This window comes from Amphiura filiformis, chromosome 4 (genome assembly GCF_039555335.1).
Source record: "Amphiura filiformis chromosome 4, Afil_fr2py, whole genome shotgun sequence".
NCBI lineage: Eukaryota > Metazoa > Echinodermata > Ophiuroidea > Amphilepidida > Amphiuridae > Amphiura > Amphiura filiformis.
The window spans coordinates 33,719,721-33,739,073 of NC_092631.1; the positions used below are offsets into that span (position 1 = coordinate 33,719,721).

The 19,353-nt window shown below is 37.3% G+C and overlaps 1 protein-coding gene across 1 annotated transcript; it reads left to right on the plus strand.

Moving 5' to 3' along the window:
* The first annotated feature begins 209 nt into the window (after positions 1-209).
* LOC140150827 (uncharacterized) lies at positions 210-18,500 on the plus strand. The gene is made up of 9 exons (XM_072172967.1): positions 210-395; positions 2,034-2,219; positions 2,963-3,082; positions 5,111-5,290; positions 6,138-6,211; positions 9,166-9,273; positions 13,866-14,078; positions 14,762-14,932; positions 18,393-18,500. The coding sequence occupies exons 1-9, from the start codon at positions 315-317 to the stop codon at positions 18,490-18,492; spliced, it is 1,233 nt and encodes a 410-aa protein (XP_072029068.1). The 5' UTR covers positions 210-314; the 3' UTR covers positions 18,493-18,500.
* Positions 18,501-19,353: the final 853 nt, after the last annotated feature.

The window sequence follows — 19,353 nt, forward strand, 5'->3', positions numbered from 1 at the left end:
TCCCACACATTTTCTAGTTGTAGAACTTGGACAAGGAGATCACACAGAAGACTCACATCTTCATACTCAAACAGAAGAACAGCTTGCAGAAGACAACAAGAGTACAACCATACCTCACATGAGACAGACACCCACATCTGCAAAGGTTGGGAAGAAAGCAAAGCAGAGGAGCAATTCTGCACAGGGGAGCTATTCTGCGCAGAGGGAGCAATTCTGCACAGAAAAGCAAATCTGCACAAAGGAGCTATTCTGCACGGAAGGCCAGTTCAGCACGGAGGAGGAGCAATTCGTTTGGAAGCACACCAAATACCAGTATGATGTCAATGACTAGTAGCAAATCATATGGGAGTGGCAGAGTGTCAAGGATGGCATCAGTAGATCTGCTTTCTGACAGGGTAAAAACAAATAAAGAGTTCAGGCACCATTAATTGCTGCCTTGGGTTATTTTTTAAAGTGGATATCATTATTGATAGTATTATTTTATATTTGTGATGTGATCAAGCTAAATGAATCTGATGTCAATCAAAATCAAATTTCAGTTTTCAATTTCATTTACATGAGCCATTTTCAGAGCTTTTTGCTTACCCCATCATAATTAAGGGGGTACTACACCCATGTGGTAAATTTGTGACTATTTTTGCATTTTTCTCAAAAAATAATTACACACTGGTAACAAAAGTTATGTATATTATTGGGGCAAGGAATCCAATTACTACACTAAAACTTCAGTGACTCAAGACAAGCGGTTCAGTATATATGATAAGAAACGAGGTACATCCTAGCAGTACCTTATTTCTGATCATAAATAACAAACTGCTTGTCTTGGGTCACTGAAATTCCAGTGTAGTAATTGGATTCCTTGCCCCTATAATATACATAACTTTTGTTACCACTGTGTATTAGTTTTGAGAAAAATGCAAAAATAGACACAAATTAACAAGGGTGTAGTACATTATACCTAAATGCAATTCCAGAGATATGACCATTTTAGTTTTACTAAGAACAATGAATTCAAAGGAAATGCTTTTATTGGCTAGATCTCAAAATCAATATTCCTGACATGGCAAAATCCGACTCATTTTGCTGGATCACATCACAGTTTATTGGTCATTTCTTTGTTTACAATGATCATGAGCTTTCATTACCATACTCACACTAATTAGTCTCCCCACTACTTAACGATTACAAAAGTATTACAAAAATTAAACTGAAACAAAAGAGAATTAAGTTTTAACTATTTATTGTCTGCTTTCTGTAGTTTTTTTTTTTTTTTGGGGGAGAAACAAAGATAAAATCATTCCTGGTGTACATCATTTTGGCCTGGTATCATATATTTATCAGACATTTTTTGTAGAAGGAATGTAAAGTTTTCCCACTTAACTTCAAAAAGGACTTTAACAGGACAATTTACGCACTTCCAATTTGCATTTTGTCCCATGATGAAAATGAATTTTAATTTTTAAACTGGCCCAAAAGAAGCTGTACAGGGCAAATTTAGTCAAATTTATGCCAGGTATTCTGTCGGTCGGACATCCGGGCTATCTCTAGTCTCGGGCCCAATCTGCATGAGGCTCGCGGTTTGTTATGAACAACAGAAACCGTCTGTGAAGGAGGCTACATAGCGATGTTGCTGGAGTGACCTTCAATTTCGGAAAAAAGCGATACTCGACCATGGAATTTAATTTTAAGTTTGTCAGTATATAAGCGGTAAATCAAGTAAGTTTCTTCCACTCTGAAGACTTAGAAACGGTTGTGTGATTCCACTGACTATTTGCGGTCGAAATTTACATAACACCAATGACAGAAATCATCAACAAAAATCAAATCAGGGACTTGTTTTCACTCGAACATCATCAACCGGAAGTGACGTGACACGGACCGACAGAATATCAAGCTGGCTTGCCCAGTGAGTCGTTGCAGGGGAGCACGCTGCAATTCAATATTTAAGTAAACTATATAATAAAGTCAGGTTTTTAAAATGGTAAAGAAACAAGCATCATTTCTCATATTTCATCATTTTATTGAACATGCAGGACAAGAGAATTCTTGATTTACTTGAAACCAAGCATTTAGTGAAGCAAGCAGAAGAACAAGTGAAGCACATATCAAGACTTGCCTGGGAAGAGGAGAAGGCCATGGATGAGGCAACTAAAGAAGAAGCTGAAAGACAAAGACGTCAGAAGCTTATTGAAGCTACAACAAGGCGACAAAGAAAAGAGGTAGGTCTTCTTCAAAACAAGGTCTTAACTTCACCATACATGTGTGTCACTCATGGCCTGGATTAATTTGCCATGCAACCAGCAAACTTAAAGCGCTAGGTAAAAATCTGGAAAATATCAAGTTTAGACTACACTTGGAACCATCATGATGACAGATGATACATGTTTGGCTATATGTTGTGGTCACCTTGACATAAATACTACCCATAGAAATGATTAATGTATATCCATTAGCCAGTGTCAAGGGTTAGCAACTTTGTGGTGTATCATCAACTAGTTATTGTAACTACATAAACCAGTCACACATTCTATTTGGGGCGCACAACGATCTAGACCTTTAAAGACACCAATAAATGCTGGAGGCACTACTACAAAAGGAGGCCCTCGGACCAAAAGCCCATTCAATTGGACATGGCCCTGTAGAGTTTAAAGGCACAGAATTAAGAAACAACAGATGTGAGTATAAACTGACCAGTAGATACCACTTGTAGTCCTACAATGTACTATAGTTCATGGCATGGCCCAGAGGAAAGTTTACAATACTATGCATGCCTTCAAGGTGAAATAAACATACTCATATTACCATCTGGTCATGGTGTGGCCTGCTGTTTTCCTGGGTTCCAATTTGGACCTTTAAGACCTAAGGACCAGAATGCCCCTTTAAATGTTCGCTTGTTCTAACATTGCCTATAAATAACCATAAGGTAGTATGCTAAATTCTGTACGCGCAATATATGTTTTAGGAGAGAAGGAGAAGACAGAGATTGGAGGAAGAATCTTCAAGCTTAGAACTGACTCAACAACAGCTGTTACAGGATGAGGAAAAACACAAAAGACTTATTGAAACACAGAACAAACTCAAGGTGAGTGCTTGATTTCATGCATGACCACCCTTGGAAAAAAGTGGACATCAAAGTTTAATTATTGCCAGCTATTGCAGTCTTTTCTTGATAGGCAACTCCCCTGATCATCCAGTGTTTGGTCTCATGGTTTTCATATAACTTGCATGTAACAGTGCAGAATGTTGATGGGGGATCCATACTTTTTGTAGGATATTCTTGTTTGCTTTTTGCTATTTGAGAAATAAGAAATAGAAACACCATCGCAATATTTCAGATAAACTGCCAAGTCATTCCGATCGATTTTTATTATCAAAAGAAATTTGTTTATGAATGGGGAGACGGCAATAAAAGTCAGGTGCGGGAGAAATCTTTCTCTCACTCTCAGTCTCTCTCACTCAAACTCTCATCAGGCCAACACGCATTATTGGCCCGGTCGCTCTGTATTATAATTTATATTATGTATGGAGATGAAGAAATAAATTGCTACCAAACCTAGACATTGTTTCCAGACCAGTTTATTACCAGTGGCCTACCGTAATCAACCATGTTATAAATGGTGGTAATCGGCCACGTTAGATGCATAACCAGCAGAGTGAGTCTGGTTAGAACTGCCAGTGATGTAAGTAACAAGTGAAAGTGCAGGAATACCTAGGGAGTCACAGTTCATCACACAGCCCTCAATGGATTGTGTTGTTACTCCCACAATGCAATCTGTTCTGAATTAACAACATGGTTTGTTGTGGTCATGTAGCTTATTTCATGAGGGCCAGTCCAAAATATTTAAATTTAATCATATACCTACATTAATAGAAAGGGAATTATTTATAAGCTTGCTGTTGATTCAAAAGAAATCCTTGCTCAGTTTTAGATCCGTTTGCCTAACTCACACCTTTGTCTCAGGGTTATCAAACCTGTGATGGGCTACTTTTGAAGATCATCACTGCTAACTTATGACATTTCCATTAGAAACCAATGGATAATAGAAAAGTTTGGCTACATGTACTTCTCTACATCGGCTCCTGCGACTTTCTGCGATAGTGTCTTGTCCTATAGAAGCCAATGGTTAAGAGAAAAGTTGGGCTACTTTTCAACATCGGCTCTTTCTGAGTTTTGATAGTTTCCTGTCCTATTGGGCTACTTTTTTGTGACTTTACCCATTTTTTTGGCTAAAAACTTTTGACAACCCTGCTTTGTCTCTAAATCATTCCAGGTAAGAGTATGTACAACAATATCAAACAATGCATCCAAAAGTAAAATGTTTAGATTGTTCAAAAAAATACCCTCAAAACAAGTCATTAAACAGTCATTAACCTCAAACTGTTATGCAGGATTCTGCAAAAAACGCAGCAATATGTTTTCTGAATCCAACTGCCATACTCCAGGCCGTGACAAATTTTATTTTTTAGCTTGCCCAATCGGACAGGCAATAGTAAAAAATTGGTTGCCTGGAAATGCCCGAAAATTAGCCATATTCCCGGCAACAATTGTTGACAAAATCACATCCTCCCGACTCATCAAAGTATACCGAATTCAGCAGTTTTATTCTCACACAGTTCCTATACTTTTTCTCAGTTAAGTTGATGTATAAAAGAGTATTCATGGAAAGCACTATAAAAAAATAAACATTTCATTCGATACTGTTTGTTTCTTGTGGAAAATGATGTGCATTTTATGTGAAATTTTGTCAGTAAAGTCACACGATTTACATATTTTTGCAAGCACAATGTCTTAATCTTGATGTACAAAAAATTGTACATAATCCTCCATATATGTAAATACACGGCCAGCTGACGTCATTGATGTCATAATATATGCGCGAAACAGGTTCTATCATTGGCTAAACTTTAATATATACGTCACATAACATCCTGTTCATTAGCATAATGTACTCTGTAAGCTTTACTCGGACTTGCCAGATTGGGCACAGCTCTTAATTGCTTAGTTTTAATTGCCTGACAAAAACATTGATTGCCCCGGGCTATCGGACAGGTGATTTGTTGCGGCCTGCCATACTCACACAGTTTCATGTCCCCTTTTGTAATTAAACAGGCCTTAGAAATTCATCATAGAAAGATGCAGCAACTTGAGAAGAAAAGACGTCAAGAGAGGCACCTTGAGGAGAGAGAGAAGGATGAAGAAGAGTTCCGGCAGATTGTGGTTGCCAATCAGCAAAGGAGTCTAGAAAGAGCCACTGATGTCAAGCAGAGGAAAGAACTATTTGAATTGAAGGTAAGAAGCCATATTTATCGTTTAATAAATGCGTATCACTTGTTGAGAGAGAAATTGGACTCAAAAATGCATGCTCGCTGAGATATCCAATGCACAGGCCTTGCAGGTGGAGTAAATTGGAGGCATATGCATTTATTAACCTATTTAATACATGACAACAAATTTCTGCAATTTCTGCTATTTTCATAACAAACAAAAATGTCAGAAAATTTGACCAATATCAATGCATCCACGTTCAAAAAAATGAATAAATTGTGCAAACACACAGCATAGTATGCAAAACTGAACACGATTGCAATATTTATGCACTCCCCATATATTCTAACAGTTTTTTCTGATTGGCCTTGGTTCTAAGAGTGCATTAACAAGCATAATACACTCCTGATGTAAGAACTATATGCCGAGTGTATTGAAAGTGTCCAATAGTTGCACCTTTCATAGTCTTACGGAGTACAGTACTTCCAGGGGAATGAGTCGCATGTTTGCAAATTTCAATTAAAAGTTTTTTACATCATTTTCTGTCAGTTTACAAATGCTACATTTTGATGCAAACCCCATCAAAATCTGGTTACATCTGGTTACCAAGTTATGAGCACTTTATCAATTTCCTGAAAACAATACGAAACAAAAGAATTTGAACACTGTTTTTGCCAATATCTCAAAAACAATTATTAGCGACATCTGACTCATTCCACTTGATCTTGTCACATTTTCGCCAAGTTGTCCAGGTAGAGCACTGGCTGGGGTTGCGGGTAGTTTTAATTTCTTAAATGCAAGCTTATTCAGTGTGTTGATGTCCAATTAGTGCAATAATATAAATGTTTGTTTGTTTTGGGGTTTTTTTTAGGAAAGACAAAGACGTAATGCGGTGGAGAAGGCAAGACATGAAACTTTGAGAGACTCAGTCAACAAACAGTCTGAGTAAGTTGGGGAACTTAAACCCAAATACCTGGAGGGGCACTCAATTTAAATTTTGGTAGGGCTTGCGAACCGAGAACTTATTTTTGGGCAAAATAGGGGCTTCTGAACTGAAATTTCAACATATTTTTGGGGGACTAGTGGACTACAATTGAGACAAATTATAGGCTGATGGAGCTAAGAAACTCCAAATTTGACTGGAGGTGTGATATAGCCTACTCCCCATTCCAGAAAAATACAGAACTAATTTTTTGGAATTAAAAAAATATTATCCTGTTTTGCCAGATGAAACATAGCTAAATCCTAATCCTTTAGTTAGTCTAAAAACTGGCAATAAAAGTCAAATTTAAAATTTTTGCAATTTGAGGTAAACTGGTCCAAAAACATGCAATTTTGCATGTTTTCTTACAATTGCAGTGACAAAATTGTAAGACTTGGCACAAGTCTAAGCAAAGTAAGCATTCAAAATCTTGAGTATAGGCTAAGAGGTCATGTATGTACATGATCCACCAGTGGAGCTTCTGCGACCCCTACGCAGAACTTCCGATAGTGGATTAACTGCGCACGGTGGACGCAAAGAATCCACTGACGGATTTTTCGGCGCTGCGCTTGCGCTGAAACAACCCTCCGTATATAGGCGCCGGTGGAGTATTTCTGCATGCGGTCGCAGGGGAATCCACTGACGGATTTTCAAGTACGTTTAAAAAAAAAAGAATAACTTAGAAAGTATGAAATGTATATATACAGAGTCAGAAGTTAGAACGGTGGAGTATTTCTGCGCCGCGGTGCAGGAAATCCACAGTCGGACTTTTGACGGCGCGCGTCTTGAAACTCCCCTCCGTATATAGCTCGGTGGAGTATTTCTGCGCCGCGATGCAGGGAATCCACATCGGACTTTTCGGCGCGCGTCGCAGAAACTCCCCTCCGTATATAGCTCCGTGGAGTATTTCTGCGCACGGCGCAGGGAATCCACAGTCGGTCTTTCGGTATGCGTTTAAGAAATTTTTAGAGTCAGAAGTTTAATACGATGGTTCTGCGCAATGTTTAAAAAAATAACTTAGAAAGTAAGAAATTATATAGGCCTACAGAGTCAGAAGTTAGAACGGTGGAGTAATTCTATATTATTTTTAGAGTTTATTTTTGATACGGTGGAGCATTTCTGCGCCGACGGTCGCAGGGAATCCACATTCGGATTTTCTGTGCACGTTTAAGAAAAAGGGTAGAAAATATGAAATATTATTTATATTTTTATTCTGCGAAACGTTTAAAAAATTTGATGCGCAGAACCGTAACTTCTGACTCTAAAAATATAAGCCTAAATAATATTTCTTTCTTTCTACCTTTTTATTATCTCTTTGTATGAAACATTCTAGGGTAGGCCAATATTAAATCATAACAATTTAAGAAAAACGTGCGCCGAAAATCCGACTGTGGATTCCCTGCGACCGTCGCAGAAATACTCCACGAGCTATATTCGAGGGGAGTTTCTGCGCGTCGCGAAAAGTCCGACTGTGATTTCCTGCGACCGTCGCAGAATTACTCCACCGTTCTAACTTCTGACTCTGTATATATACATTTCATACTTTCTAAGTTATTCTTTTTTTTTTTTTAAAACATGCGCCGAAAATCCGTCAGTGGATTCCCCGCGACCGTGCGGAGAATACTACACCGGCGCCTATATACGGAGGTTTGTATCAGCGCACGTGCGCCGAAAATCCGTCAGTGGATTCCCTGCGACCGTGCGCAGAATTCCGGAGCTATATACGAAGGGGAGTTTCTGCGCGACGCGCGCGAAAATCCGTCAGTGGATTCCCTGCGACCTCCCCCGGCGCCTATATACCGGAGGGTTGTTTCAGCGCACGTGCGCCAAAAATCCGACTGTGGATTCCCTGCGTCCACCGTGCGCAGTTAATCCACTAACGGAAGTTCTGCGTAGGGGTCGCAGAAGCTCCACTGGTGGATAGCTCAAGAGGTAGTACATAATTTTGATATATGTTATTTCTGCTAATTGGTTATGAAAAAGATTGGAAAATATGTTTTCCAAAAATTAGAATGCATAACTTGAAATTAGTCTTTGTTCAAGTCTTTGGGCCTGATTGTCACAGAATACGAAAAAGGTCGAAAAGCACCCTCAAAATGCATGTTTTTGGCCCTTATATCCAAAAATTGACCAAATATTAAAATTTTACTTTTATTGCCAGTTCTCCTAAAGGATTAGGATTAAGCTAGGTTTCATTTGGCAAAACTGAATAAGATTTTTTTAATCCCAAAAAATTAGTTCTGTATTTTTCTGGAATGGGGAGTAGGGGAGGGATGCTGCTGTGCATTCAAGGGATTTTTAGCCTATGGGAGGATGGTGCTGTGTAGTTACGTTATGTCTAGGGATCAGGCTTCCATGTCAGCTGTTTTGCTGTAATTTTACTTTGAGTTTGTCTTCCTAGTGCTATATAAAGAGTCCACATATATATATAATTGTTTTGGTTGTGGCATATGCTATAATACTATAATACGGTCAGCACAATTAATAACTTTTATAAGGTAGCAGTTCATGAATCATGACATTGCGGCAAAAGTGAGGGTCAATTTTGAAATTTGAGGTGATGACCGCAAGGACGTTTTCTTTAATTTGAGATATTAGGGATAACAAATGATGCTGAAATCACCAAGTTATGAAACAAACGTTCAGATTCAAAAGTTAAATTTTCACCTCGGTGAACGCCACCACTTTGGTGTTATTATTAATTAAATTAATGCTGCCTGCTAAGGTTAACATTGGCTGATCCTTGCGGTCATTATGGTCGCCTTGATTTTCAAAATCGACCCTCACTTTGGCTGTCAGGTCATGATTCATGAACTGCCACCTTATTTTATTGTGCTGACTAGATTAAACATTAGTTGAGATCAATTCTGAACTCACCTGATTTATTTATGTTGCTGGGTTTTTTTTTTATGAACAGAGAATATACAGAACAAATGCAACATTTTCTGCATGTAAAGCATGATAGATCAGAGAGGAGTTTACAGAGCCAAACAAGATACAAGGAACAACAATTGCAATACCAAAGGTGTGTAAAAAGTGGGTTATTCCTTCATGTAATTTTACACAAAATTAGGGTTAGGGTTAGGATTATGCTTAGGGTCAAGATTCAGGGAGGGAGGGATCAGCCTCAAAAAGTACTTAAGAAATAAAGGGTATAATGTAATGCATTATCCTTTACACCCAAATAATGTGTCCGAGGTAGTAAAAACGTAAATAATGGGTGAGGCGCAGCCGAACCCATTATTTAAAAGTTTTTACTGCCGCGGACACATTATTTGCGTGTAAAGGATAATGCTGCACCCTTTATTTCTATTCTATTACCAGAAAATAGTGCGATTTAAAGAGAAAATATCTTTTTTGGCACAAATATTTTAAGTTGTTTACTTCAAAGTGGAGCGTGTACGCGTAAGTGACAGCGCGTATCGCGGAAATGTTGCACGCGTAACCAAGCATAATGATGTGCGTAGAATGTGTTACGGCGCTTGACCCATTATTGCAGAATAATGGGCTCTCACGTGACGTGTTTTAACCAATCACAGTGCGCGATTTTGAATAATGGGTCATAAGAGTAATAGAATTTCATTTATAGGATGTTATCAAACTTTTGGTTTGTTCCTTTACTAACATAGACAACCGATACTGCCGTTTGCATTATTTCATTGAACCAACTGCCTATAAATCAATACAATTCAGTGAAACATAAAAGGTGCAAGCATGGAAATAGTAGACGAGGGAATCACAGCGAACCATCATCAAAGTTCCAAACACATTGCCGACATGTACATTCACGTTTCTATACACTTCAACTGCTATTGTTATATCATAATCCTCGGGATTATATCCCAACACGATGGTCATCGGCGACGTAACATTTCTATGATATGACATTTTCAATTCTAAGGCTGCAGTCAAGCGACCATTGCTTATGGACTAAATGAGGCCTTGTGAGCAGGAAAGGGCGGGAAATATGAATGCATTACTGGACAGATGGGATAACATAGCCAAAAATAATGCCTTGTGAGAAGGATGTATTACCAAAATCGGAAGTAGAAAGTCATATATTTGAAACATTTAGGGGCAAATTTACCTATAGGGGCAGTCTGGGGCACATATGAAAGCAATTTGATAGAATTTATTTTCCGTTTGTCTTATGATGGAATCTGTTCCCATTTTCCGAAAACAACCGGAACAACTTGTTTTATACCTTTACATTTTAATTAAATTTGGGGTCAGCGAAAATACAATTTTCCTTACAAAATGTAAAACTTTTTTTTGAAAAAGTGCCTTTAGTCGAAAATACAACGTATTTTAATTAAATTTCCCAATATTTGTAATATTAATGTTATGACTTCTCTGTATCTGAAGATGCAGAAACTTGTTGCAAATGTTTATAGAATCCAGTCTAAATGAACGTTAAAACTGCACTTTATCAACTAAGGTCACAACAACCTGTTCAAAATTGGTTTGTTCGCAAAGATTTATCGCTATGAATTTCCAGTTATGCTACCAGATGGCGGCAATGTGAGTGTCTTCAAAAGGGAATTTGTTGAGTCCTCTTCCTTTGTAATGAAGAATAGATAAGAGGGATTAGTCACAGGCGATTGATTTCGTTGTGATTCCTTCTCATCTACTATTTCAATGGTGCAAGTAATTGTGACCGTCCACGGCGAATGAGCCGTAAATTCCTCCCCGTCAATTTTGTTTTATTTCGTGTTTAAAAATAAACATCATAAACTTAAAAATGGTATATCATTTGACTTCAAACGATATCCAGAAGCGGGGTTATGGTTTGTTAAACTTTGCTCCTTCAACAAAATTATAGCTTTTTACGTTTTTACATGTGTCTCCTTTTCCACATTGCGGGCAATATATATCAAACAGTCATAATTGCCGGTCATTTCAAATCATCCCCAAGTCAACGAGGTTTAAGAAAGTTCTCTCATTGTTAATTGTTATGCATACCTGTACAAAATACAATGCCTGGTAACCCACCACTTGAACAGGATTTAGCAAAAGCAAACAAAGACCAGAGCTATTAAAAGTTCTATAGCCGGCCATCTAAGGTAGAAGCTTATTATCCACTTCAACAATAGGATTATTGATTAGTTTTGACTATCAAAATAAGGCGGATGTCGGGCCAGCTTAAGTTATCGATGAATACGACCTTCGTACACATTTTACACCGTAACACAGAATACAATTTAGGGAATTTACGGCTCGTTTGTGCTGCCGGGTCACAATTGGGCTATTCCTGTTGAAATTCATACACCCTTCTATGAAATTCAAAGACATGACCTTAATCTCCCATATGGGGGGTGTGAATTACATGGGGGTTACCTGAATGGTGACTCCATTTGAAATAGACATGACCTTAATCTCCCATATAGGGGGTGTGAATTACATGGGGGGTTACCTGAATGGTGACTCCATTTGAAATAGACATGACCTTAACGCGGCTGTGTACTCTAGCCATTGTTTCTTTCTCAAAATTGAGTTTTTTTGATATGTTTGTACCTTGTTATGTTTTTTATAAATACAAGGAATGAAAATCCAGATTTGTAAACTCCAACTGCAATATTTTAAGGATTTTATTTCACTATTCCACTCGTGTTTGAAATTGAAAAGGAAAGAAAATCTTTGTTGTACCAGCAAGGTACACGCGCAACAACTCATCGCGTTGCGTGTCGCGCAATTTGTTAACGCACAAATACGTGGCGCTTACGCGACGCTTATCTGTATCTTGCGGCGCATCTTATGGAAACACCACGGAAGCACTGATTTCACAAAAACTTAGTGATCAAATGGCTCCGTTTTAGCTGATAAAATGTGGGTTTTTCAAGTTCTTTCCCCGATTTAAATATCAAGTTATGAATGGATTTCGCTCAAACTTCTCAAGGGGCTGTGGATTTACCCGATGTTCACGTAATATAAGTTACAAAAACGAAAACTGTCGTATTCTCCTGTGAGATTCGATGAAAGTGCAAAATGTGACCACTTTAAACTTCAACGGCCATTATTTCAATGTTCATTTTCTCGGTAAAATGACGATTTAGGTACACAATAACTCAATAAATACAGCATCTATAGGTAAGCAAATATGATCATCGTAAAAAGCATGATCGACTCAAGAAACGGTTTTCTCATTTTTTATATCTTGGTCTATTTCCGACTTTGGGCATCATTTTGTGCAAATAGGCGTTTTTTAATTTTAAAAAGTTCATTTTGATGCCTTATATGGTCAATATCTCAAAAAATAAGGCCAATATCAAAAAAATAAAAAAAAACGTTTTTGGAATGGAGCCTCAAGATTGAGCTAAAAACAAAATAAAATATTTTGGAAAGAGTGTTTTTTGTTATGATGTACCTAACAAATATTGCCAAAAACTCACTTTTTGTGATTTTCTTCAAAATTGTTGTTTTTACCCCAAATCTGTATTTATATTAAGATTTATTGATGTCTTGCCTTCATAAAAATGTATACTTTTGTATGTTTTATGCAAATAATTACAAAGTTATTGCACTTTTACTACATGCATGTCTGAGAGTACACAGCCACCTTAATCTCCCATATAGGGGGTGTGAATTACATGGGGGTTACCTGAATGGTGACTCCATTTGAAATAGACATGACCTTAATCTCCCATATAGGGGGTGTGAATTACAGGGGGGTTACCTGAATGGTGACTCCATTTGAAATAGACATGACCTTAATCTCCCATATAGGGGGTGTGAATTACAGGGGGGTTACCTGAATGGTGACTCCATTTGAAATCTACACTCCCTGTGTGGGACATTATGGTCATGTCTTCCATAGGGGTGTGTGGATTTCAACCTGTGAGAGCGAGCATGGAATCGGGATAAACCAAATGCACATACAGTCCTTGGACATGGCCGGGCTTGAACCCAGGACCTCCGTGGTGCAAGGCGAGGGAATTACCGCTGCGCCAACTCACTCTCACCATCGCATTTCACAACTTGATATAGCTATATGGTCATGGATTTTAAATTCTTTTTCGCCAGAACCAAGTAAGGAAATTTTCAAACTGAAAAACTGAACACAATATGTGACCCCTCAGCACAACTGAGCCCTGAAGTCGCCAATCATCATTTTTGAGATATTCAACCAAAATATTCTGCTTGAAATTAGCTTTAAAATGATGTATATCATGTCTATAGTACTTGACATTTAAGTAGTGAAAAATCAATAAAACAGTCAATAAATCCTTTGTTTCCTATTGTTTATTGTTAAGTTCGATGGAGCATATCTCAATAGTGGCACTGGCGACATCCGGGCTCAGTTGTGGAGGATGGTCACATAAGTGACCTGATCTGATCCACTCAGGCCAAAGTCAGAAATTTTGAAAATTGAGTTACTACCATTACTAATTTGTTCAGTGCCTACACCTACTGATGTTGAATCCTCAGGCCTTTTGAATACTTGATTGCAAAGTTATATGTCCATTTTCTTATGTTTTTATTGGGTTTTTTTCTCCTCCCTTTTACCCATATCTCAGTTTCATTATTGCTGACTTTAGCCTGATTGGATCAGATCTGGTCACATATATCATTTTTATCACACATTTATATATTAGTTTATGTTGAATTTTACCATTCAAGAGAAAGAGCATTAGTGAAGCAGCTGAGAAACCATCAATCCAAGCAGGAATTAGAGAACGAATTAGCAGACTGGAAACGTCATCTGATTGTCAAAGGTCGAAAGTCGCAGGAGAGGGCGGTAGAACAAGCTAGTCAAACATCGCTACATAAAGCACGGAAAGCTTGTGATGTAAGAAGATCTAGGGAGAAGCTACACAAGGAACTTCTAGATAGGTATGTACATCTAGCACATAAAGAAACTACTCAGTTTTATAAGCCACCATTTTTCATTAGTTACCTAAAACAGAATCTGAAATATACATTTTGTTATGGAAAATGTCATCTCTAATTTTCCACCTCATTTCTGAGCAAGAAATGACTCAGATTTCAGGCCAAAGTTCAGCCCTGTTATTGTCCAAATCATTGAAGATTTTCAACACAGAAAAGGGCGTACCGGGACCACCAAGCCGGAGGGGGACAAAATTTCCAAACCTTCCTGTGGACAGGCTAGAAATATTGTTTGCCGATTAAAATTCTAATTGTTGACCCCAATTTTTTTTGCCAGGGTACTTGAGAATCTAAACAGTATACGTAGGGGGAGGGGGAGAATAGGGAAAATTATAAATTTATGTTAGTAATCATATTCCTACAACATACCATATCACTAGCAACAAAAATTGCAAATTTAATGCTAAAATGGCCCAAATTTATAGCACTTTTGGCTATTATAACTAGGCATTAATTTTGTTACGGTATCATTTTTCCCTGGTGTTTAGAGCTTTTTTGTGCCGGTATTCTAGCCAGGATACACAAATAATGGTTTAGGCTGTCAATCGGGTGATACCCCTTTAAATAATTCTTAATCCATGCATGCATTTTGATCACTAGCTCTATATTTTCCTCTTTATCAAACATAGAGTAAAAGAAGATGAAGAAGCAGAGAAAGAATATATCAAAGAGAAGATAGCATACAAAGATTATAAAACCAGGGTACATTCCAATGAGAAGAATAAATCTATGCAAAGATCAAGAGAGATAGCCAAAGTGTCAGCTGAATTCAGAGACAACATAAGGAAACAATACTCAGGGTAAGAGCATAAATTATGCTAAAATGAATCATGAACAGGCTCTGGCCTTGGAAGGGGATATTAATCAGTTGGTACTGTGTAAAAAGATTTTTATTTTTTTTGTGGTTCTTGATTTTATTTATTTTTCTAATGTTAATTATCTAACGTAAGGCTAAATGGGCTATTCCATTTAAAATACACACTACCCCTGTGGAAAACTTTCGAAAATATCTTCCACAGGAGTATGAATTTCAAATGGAATGAACACATTAGGTGCTCCATTTGAAATTCACCTTCCCTCAGTGGAAATTTCCGGTTGAATCTTTCTCAGAGGGTGTATGAAATTCAAATGGAGCTGCCTAATGTGTTCATTGCATTTGAAATTCATATTCCATGTGAAAGATATTTTCAAAATCTTGTGGATTTTAAACGAAATAGCTAAATACCTACACACATTGTAGTTCACATTCAATTTTGAAAAGAGAATGTACTACAATGCCAGGGACAAAATACTGGAGGTAAGACAATTTATTTAGAATTTGGTAAATGAATCATGAAATTGCTTTGTCCTTGGAGAGGATGTACAGCTAGCTGTGTTGGTCCCATGTAAATTTTATTATGTACAACAATTTGCATTTTGAACACATAAAAGGTTAGTTATTGAGAGTTAATTCAAAAATGTGATTGAATTCATGTGTCATCACAGAGTTAAACAACAGCAGAAGCATTGCATGAGTCTTATTGAGGGGCCACTTTCAATTGGACTTATTCAGTGGCGTAGATAGCTTTTTGACATTGGGGGCACGGGTTGGATAAAAATTCTTGATGTTTAGTTAATCAATCCGGCACCTTTTGATGACAGAATAAGTTTATGTTACAAATGATTCATCCCCCAGCATTTTTACTTCAATTGAAAGGGGGCACATACAACAGGATAAAAATGGTCTTGTTTAAGTTACTAGATGTACTGCACTCAGTGTCTAGCATTGATCACAATGGAACCCAGATGGCCAAACAGTATAACATATAAATTGATTATAATTAGTAAGTTTTTAGTGAGTTTGCTGTCGGACAAGTTTAGAGCTGTCAAGCTTTTGTCGGGAGTAGCTCTGACATCTTCAGGACAAAGTATGAAAGCATGAGACATGTAGGCAGCCCCATGCATACTGCACGCTGGCTATGAAAAAAGCCATTCACTGAAGACGCGCCCTTGTGAACAGTGAACAAGCAGACCTCGCCTATCTGCTAATGTAAATGTTTTTGGTGGCTCTGAAAAGAGCTGTTCACTGAAGATGTTCTGAAAAGAGCCGTTCACTGAATGACGTTCTCTGAATATAAATTGATTATTTAAAAATACCAAGATGAAATGTACTCAATGCACAGCACTAATCCTGCATGGAACCCAGATGGCCATGGGCCAAAGGTTAGAACGTACAATTAGATTACATAATAAAAATTTGAGATGCATATTGCGCTCAATGCACAGCACTTGTCTTCCATGGAACCCAGGTGGCCACAAGCCAAAGATTAGAACACATAATTTGATTACATAAAAATACAAGACATTATTGCAGTGATTGCTCAAATAGAACCAATGTGGCTGAATATGAAATTGTATAAAATGCAGTACCTAAAATATACAAATTGCATTTGCTTAAAATACCAAATTGGAGCAACACTTGAATCAAATTAAAAACATACACAAGTCAATAGTATGTTTGTGAACACATTGCTTTTCAATGAGAAAGTTAATGAATAATATATTACACATTGACAATATCATACTTAAAACAATATCATCTTAAGGCTCTTTCAGCACATTTTGACTGAAACATTAAACCATTTCATGATAATGATGATTCAAGTAAATATCTGTTGATTGTAGAGTTTTGGGAAATGTTGGAAAGTGTGGCACCTGTGGCCAAAATATGGGCCAGAATTAACACAACAGGATAAAATGGTCTTGTGTAAGTTACTAGATGTACTGCACTCAGTGTCTAGGATTGATCACAATGGAACCCAGATGGCCAAACAGTATAAATTGATTATAATTAGTAAGTTTTTAGTGAGTTTGCTGTAGGACAAGTTTAGAGCTGTCAAGCTTTTGTCGGGAGTAGCTATGACATCTTCAGGACAAAGTATGAAAGCATGAAACATGTAGGCAGCCCCATGCATACTGCATGCTGGCTATGAAAAAAGCCATTCACTGAAGAGGCGCCCTTGTGAACAGTGAACAAGCAGACCTCGCCTATCTGCTAATGTAAATGTTTTTGGTGGCTCTGAAAAGAGCTGTTCACTGAAGATGTTCTGAAAAGAGCCGTTCACTGAATGACGTTCTCTGAATATAAATTGATTATTTAAAAATACCAAGATGAAATGTACTCAATGCACAGCACTAATCCTGCATGGAACCCAGATGGCCATGGGCCAAAGATTAGAACGTACAATTAGATTACATAATAAAAATTTGAGATGCATATTGCGCTCAATGCACAGCACTTGTCTTCCATGGAACCCAGGTGGCCACAAGCCAAAGATTAGAACACATAATTTGATTACATAAAAATACAAGACATATTGCAGTGATTGCTCAAATAGAACCAATGTGGCTGAATATGAAATTGTATAAATGCATTACCTAAAATATACAAATTGCATTTGTTCAAAATACGAAATAGGAGCAACACTTGAATCAAATTAAAAACATACACAAGTCAATAGTATGTTTGAGAACACATTGCTTTTCAATGAGAAAGTTAATGAATAATATATTAGGCATTGACAATATCATACTTAAAACAATATCATCTTAAGGCTCTTTCAGCACATTTTGACTGAAACCATTAAACCTTTTCATGCTAATGATGATTCAAGTAAATATCTGTTGATTGTAGAGTTTTGGGAAATGTTGGAAATTATTTGCGAGCACCTGTGGCCAAAATATGGGCCAGAATTAACACAATTATTGTTGATATAGCTATCCTGTGTCATGATGGAAATATTTATGTGCTATGGTAAACCCACAGAATTAAAACCAGAGAACCAGGACTCTATCGCCATCTTGATGATGCACGCATGGGGGCAAAAATGGGAGGTATTCGTGTTTTGCTCGACCCAAAACTAATTGGTGCTTTTGTCTGACTGTGTCTAGGAGCAACACAATGCATATGAAAGTGTGATTATTATTTAGAAATGTTTTTGATTGTTTCCGCGTACCGTCGGCAAGAACCTGAATACCCCTAATTTGACCCTATAACTACAAGACCATGCTTTTGCACATGGCCGTATCTAGGAGTCCTGGTTCTCTGGTTTTAATTCTGTGGTTAAACCACATACGTTGGACAAGTACATAAGTATAATACTGCGGAATTATAATGAAGCCCTTCATATATTATATTATCTTTTAAAAGGTAGACATTGTTATGCTCTATTCTTGAATATAACTTTTTCTTTTTTTGCAACATTTTTTTTCATCTTTCAGGACTTTTGACAAAATGGTGCAGAGAGCCCAGCTTGAATCCAGAGTAGGACTTGGACCACAAAGTGCTTATAAGAATTGCTCAACACCAGGCTTATTTTAAATGAATTTCCATAGATTAATAAATAATTATTAAAGAGATATAATTACAGATTTAAGGATTCAAATATCAATGTTTGCACAGTATTTTTTGTGGGACGTGAGAGAACATCAGACATATCAAATTGCATTCTGAATGAAGGAATGTCCTGATGATATCAAATAATTTTGATTTTTGAAATTTGTGATATACACTGTACAAAATGTTATATAACTTTATGGCAAATTTTCATTTAAAATTTGATGTTTTTTACATTTTTGATATTTAACAGTCCTCAAAGTAAATTTTGTAAACCTAATGATATGTACTTAAAGTGTATGTAGCTGGGATGAAAAGCGACCATCAATTGAAAATGTTGACGTTTCATATTGAGGATATATATTTTTTTCCCGAAAAGACCAACATTTTGTTGGTGTTTTGGGGAGAAAAAATACATTCCTCGTATTCAAAATGCAATTCGATATGTCTGATGTGCTCTCAGGTCCCACAAAAAAATGTGAGAAAATGTCGCTAACCAAGCCCTTAAAGAATCTGTATTTGCCATGTTTTCATATCACTCTTATCACTCATGCCATACTCCCATAAGTGAGTTCGCAAGTCAAGACTGTCTAGCTTTAAACTGCGTATGCCCGGCTATCAATTTGTTTGGACAGTTGACCAGAAAATATAATTTCTGCTTGTTTGGCATGATCGGCTGCTAAGTTTAACTCGAGGTCTCTGTGGGAAATACTTTCCTTTTGGATACAAATAGAATTTTTGGGAGTGTTTGGACACAAAACTTGATTATATGGTAAAATATCTAGAATCAGGGGTGGATTTACCTTCTTCAGGGCCTTGGACCATGCCAAAATTTGGAGGCCCCAA

Excerpts from the sequence above, each read along its gene's own strand:
- LOC140150827 (XM_072172967.1), top strand. The coding sequence starts at position 315 with ATGATGTCAATGACTAGTAGCAAATCATATGGGAGTGGCAGAGTGTCA. Across the intron at positions 5,291-6,137 it reads AAGAACTATTTGAATTGAAG|GAAAGACAAAGACGTAATGC; the intron begins GTAAGAAGCCAT and ends GGTTTTTTTTAG. Across the intron at positions 14,933-18,392 it reads ATAAGGAAACAATACTCAGG|GACTTTTGACAAAATGGTGC; the intron begins GTAAGAGCATAA and ends TTCATCTTTCAG.